The 5,378-nt window shown below is 36.9% G+C and overlaps 1 protein-coding gene across 1 annotated transcript in view; it reads left to right on the top strand.

The window, feature by feature from the left end:
* Window positions 1–3,019: 3,019 nt before the first annotated feature.
* The window catches only part of EDIL3 (EGF like repeats and discoidin domains 3), a 196,374-nt gene continuing 194,015 nt past the window's right edge, over window positions 3,020–5,378 (top strand). Inside the window, exon 1 of the mRNA XM_009281597.1 lies at window positions 3,020–3,185. Coding sequence (XP_009279872.1) covers window positions 3,020–3,185 — 166 coding nt within the window. The remainder of the gene's footprint in view (window positions 3,186–5,378) is intronic.

Raw genomic sequence — 5,378 nt, 5'->3', positions numbered from 1 at the left:
AGCTGTACTCGAGTGGAGACCCTAATGGTTATTTAAGGGTCTGAACCAACCTTGGGTCATTTGGGCACCTTCAAATCACATGGAGGGAAGTGTTTAGATCTGAAACAAAATCCACAGACTTTAATTTAATGTAGGTACAGAAGCCTGAGCACTGCGTGCTTTGAAATACTGATCTGCTCACGTTGTGCCAGGCTGTTTTCTAATTTAGACATAGCCAATGCTGACTGCTTCACATGGCATATTTTCAAATATGTTTTGCAGTTTGGAATATTGCTTGAAAGCAAAAAATATTCCTTCATTTTCAGTATACATTCTGAAACTGTTGATGGAGGTGAATGTGTGTGTATTTTTTTATAAATGTATATACTTTTTGATATATGTAGACATATATTTAAGGGTTTTTATGGGATGCATTTGGTACTTACATGATTTTTCAAAATTTTGAAAAGTGAATTATAAAGTTTGCATGTTATGTATTTTGGATACCTAACTTGGGGTATTAAATGGTGCCCATTTCTTCAACAGTATTGACACCTTTTGTAAAAATGTGACAAAATAAGGTATTTGAGAGTGGATATCCAAAACCAGAAGTAACTAGAGCTCGATGAATACTTTTTGAAGTGTTATGAGAATATGTTTAGAATTCATATTGATTTAAGGTATTTCATTTTGATGAAGTTAGAAGGATATAATGAAATGTAATTAGAGTTTTAAAAACTGTTAATGATGACTTTTTAATTGCTCAGCTTTTGAATTTGGATTTACTTAGGATGGGAAAAGATAAATTCACCAGTGCTGAGATTAATAATTGCCTAGCAACTGGTGCCTGAATATATCCAATATAAGGCAAACAAAGGGAAAAAAAAAAACTTTCATTCCCAAATATATAAAGTATGTATAAGTATATAAGTATGGAGTTAAATATATGTGTGTGTATGTGTATATATTTGGAAGCACACTCTGGTGCTTCCAAATTGCTAAACTCAAAAGCTGTGGAGCATAAAAAAGAGAAATGGAAAGGTAAAACTGGGATGTAAAGTGTGGATAAAAATTGGGAATATTTATTTAAAAGTAATAATTCTACAATAAGTGTTTTGGGTTTGTTTTTTTTTTTTTTAAACCATCTTGCTTCAGTGATGAAGTCAAAGTAGAAACTGGAAGGATAACTGTCAAGACCAGTAAGAATATGTGTACCTGAATGCTCTTAGTCAATAAGGAAGAGAAGGAAGGAAGATGTTACCTGTCTAGAGAAGGTCATAAACACTTACGACTGTTTATTTTAAAGGGCAGCCTTTGGACTGTGCTGCTGATTTTACTGTGTGCGTGGAATTTCTCTCCAAGGAAAGCAGGGGATGGGCAAGAGAGAAGCTGCTGTGTGTCTGAGTTGTTTCCTGATCGGGGGGTTGAGGCATTTCCAGAGCCTTGGGAACCATGAATATTTTTAAGAAAGATTTAGGAAGAGCTAATGATTGAAAGCTCAGTGTAGGTTAAATCAAATAAGAAATCTAGATCCCTATATTGACCATCTCACGGCCATGGATGGATGGCTAGTAGGATCTCATGGCTAGTAGGCTCAAGTGGAGCCTACTAGCAGTTAGTGGAGAAGCCTGCAGGAGCCCAGCTGATTTTTGACACAAACCAGTGAAGCTGTATCAGGAGATCTGCAAAACAGTAATTTCTAGCAAGAAATGTGAATATTTTATTAAGTGAGAAATTTCAAGTGAACATACTACTAAAACTCTTCTGATCAGCTTTAAAAACAAAGGACAAGTGACTGGAAATAATAATGTATTCCCGTCATGACTTGATATCTCTCTGAAAGTTTTAATTGAACAAAACAACTTAATGGAGAGACAGTTTAGCCTAAGTGCCTTGTACAGAAAGTCTCAATTTAAGCTCTTATTCTTTCCCTTTTCATAAACCTCTCTCACCCCATAGATCTGAACAGGTGCAGAAATACAGGTTGATTCACGTGAGTGTTAGTGAGTTGCAAATAATTGTATAAACACGGCTGACGTGGATGACAGCTGAAATCAAATGAGTACGTGCAAGGAGTGCCTAGGTGATTTTTGCCAGCGTTGTTGAGCATGCAGAGAGAAAAGATGTTGTGGAAGGTTGTGTTGATAGGGATTAGGGCATCTTCGTTAAAGGCATTTATCAGCTATCTCCCTGCTTGTGTAGGCAGCATCATTGCTGTTAGCTGATGTTGGGTGCTAGGGATGGTGTGCCACTGACCATCAGCTGACCAGTTTGGGGGAATATATAAATTTTCCTTTGATGAAACAATGTCTCAACTGATGACAGCTTTCCCCAAATCCTCGTGACAGTGTGTGCATGAAACGTTTTTCACAAGTTGTAAAAATATTCAGAAGTCCATTATATAACCATATTCCTCCTTTAATCACTTTTGATCCGTTTTTTACTAACAAATATTTGAAATTACAGGAATGGTTCATCTTTTTCCTTGCAGAGCCAGTTGGCATAGAAATGAACTCTCTGCAACCTATGAAGGAGAGAAGAGTTTACTTTTTAAGCTGTTTTCTGTTTCTACTTGTATTTCGTATTGTCAAACATCAGATGCTTAGAAAGTCTGTAACACAGCAGGCTGAAGTACAGTGACCCACTGCTCTTTCACATTCAAATGAATAAAGCAGCTCATACTGTAGACCTTTAGAAAGGGAAGGGATTATACTTTTTTAAGGCAGAAGGGGATTTATTATGATAGAAATTAATCTCTGCAGACATTACTTTAGGGCTCTATTCTAACCCTGAAAGTAGGGACACACTTTTACAGTATTGTAGTATTAGACTAAATCCAAAACTTAAGTCAGGACTTCATCTTCACCCAGGATTAATGTTTCAGTCCAGTCCCAGAGTGGTACTCGAACAAGAATTCTCTGCATAGAATAGTCTGATTTTCTTTTCATAATACCATCTCAGGTTTTCAAAAATCAGCTGGTGCATCCCCTCAGATTACAAGACCAGAAAAAGTTAAATTTAAAGAAATGTTTATGCCTAGATGACAGGGGTATGTTGCAGTTGTCCTCCACAACTACAAGCTACAGCTCGTTTAAGTGCATACAGTCTCTTGATCCCAGAGGCTTTCAGAAGAAGCAGCAACCACCTCAATTTTTGTGAGACCTGTGATAAAATCATGAATTTCTTATTGAGATTTACGTTCTCTTGTAAGTTTTCCCATCTAATTCATATGCAGACATTTAGAGTTGATAATATCAGTTTATTCATTTTCTAAAAGCATTTCAACAGTCTGCCATGAATATTCTAGTTAGAAAGTTAGCTGAACCTTCTACCTGCATAGTAAGCAAATCAGCCTAGAAAACAAGCAGAAGGAGGTAGATGAGAAACTTTAACTTCCCTTTCAAATAATAAGGGATACAAGTTAATTATTCAATTGTTTTTTACCTTAGGAAAAACAAATTAGCTGCCTCACCATTAAATCCGAAAAAAACAGCTTACAAATTTCTTAAAAGAACTGCAGAGTTCATCGGTTTTCATGTTCATATTTTGCGTCTCTGCACAGGTGTGTCTTCAATATGATTTATGCTTCTGCTTCTCAATAGTGGTTCAGCTGTGGAGAAATAGATTTGAACTCGGACACTGTACAGATGATTCTGTAAATCAGAAAACTATTAAAACTCTTTTTCTGAAAATTGATTTTAACATGAAATTGCTAGTAGTAACAAGTACTTTCTCAGTCTTCTTCTGAAGTTCAGTTGCTCTTCTGGGCTTCAGAACTGAGGCTCATTTTCACTGTCCCAAGACCAAATTCCTATTGACTGGCTATTTTCTGGGCTGTTCATTCTTTGGTGCCACCTGGAGATTTCTTCTTTGTAACAAGTTTTAGTCTCATGAAAGGGAATAGCTATTCATTTTATTCCTTTGGAGAGAGCTTTTAAAATGAGCCATATTTCATTTAACAATATAGGAAACTGAATAAAAATATAGCTGCTGTTTTAGGTAGGAACCATGGTCCACTGCTTCCCATCAATGGTGAAACCAAATGCTTGAACTACAAAACACCCATTATATAGCATACCAGTAAAGAGTGTTTACCTCCCTAACAACTTGCGTGGCTAGCACCCTGAACTTGTATGTTATTATGTTTGCAACTGTTTACCTGTAGGTTTCGTCATACCTTTTGTTTCAATGATTGTCAGCATCTCCTTGGACTCCTATAGCATCAGTATGTTTACCTCAGTATCAGCTTCTGTAAATTGCAGTACATCAATATGTAATGCATGCTAAATGTGTTCATATTTATATTTAATGCATGTTATACAAAAGAATAAATAGGGTTGAACTTTTCCATGCACACTTTCTATTTCATGGAATATGCTCTATTCTTAAATTATAGAAGAAAATGTGCCCAAACACCCAAATCATCTTTCTTCTATCACTTCTTTCCTTCCAGTTTTGAAACTTGTGAATCCACACGATTTTTTGAAGACACGGTTCTTTCTTTGTCATCATTTCATTGACTCAAGCAGATGTTTCTTACAGTAACGCTTCTGCCAGAAATCTTAAGAGTTACCATTCTAAGTGTTATAAGATAGTTGAGAGAAATTGTATTCATTTCAGACTAATGATTTTGTGCATAGGGACTGAAATGCTTCTCCCATGCCTAATTCAGGATACTGTACTGTAGCTTTTGGCAGGTATTCCTACCCCAGGAGCTCTAGTGTTAAAGAGTAAATAATTTTAAGTTGGAGTAAATAGCTCTTTCTCTTTTTTTCATTGACAAACATTAATGAACTGCAAATTGATTTGTGTATAGTAATGGTAGCTGGCTGGTCTATGTGCTTTTACAACAAAGAGTGCTTTACAAAGTAGTGCATGCAGGTGGTTGTGGACGGTATTTTTCTGTTTGCACAGTGCATCTTCTTTAGCCTTCATATCACAAAAATTGTTTTCCTAAACTCTGTGAATTTCTGTTCTTGACCAGGATTGACGGACAACTGGAGTGCTGCAATGGATGGCTATAAACTCTTCAGAAGGGATAGGCAAGGAAGGAGAGGTGGTGGGGTAGCCCTGTGCATTAAAGAGTGTTTTGATTGTCTAGAGCTTAATGATGGTGATGACAGGGTTGAGTGTTTATGGATAAGAATCAGGGGGAAGGCCAACAAGGCAGATATCATGGTGGGAGTCTGTTATAGACCACCCAACCAGGATGAAGAGGCAGACGAAATAGTCTATAAGCAGCTGAGAAAAGTCTCACAATCGCTAGCTCTTGTGCTCGTGGGGGACTTCAACTTACCAGATGTCTGCTGGAAATACAATACAGCAGAGAGGAAACAGTCTAGGAGGTTCCTGGAGTGTGTGGAAGACAACTTCCTGACACAGCTGGTAAGTGAGCCTAC

This window comes from Aptenodytes forsteri, unplaced genomic scaffold (assembly GCF_000699145.1).
Source record: "Aptenodytes forsteri isolate BGI_AS27 unplaced genomic scaffold, ASM69914v1 Scaffold116, whole genome shotgun sequence".
Lineage (NCBI taxonomy): Eukaryota > Metazoa > Chordata > Aves > Sphenisciformes > Spheniscidae > Aptenodytes > Aptenodytes forsteri.
The sequence above is the reverse complement of the archived record's forward strand: the minus strand, read 5'-3'. Positions and strand labels throughout refer to the sequence as shown.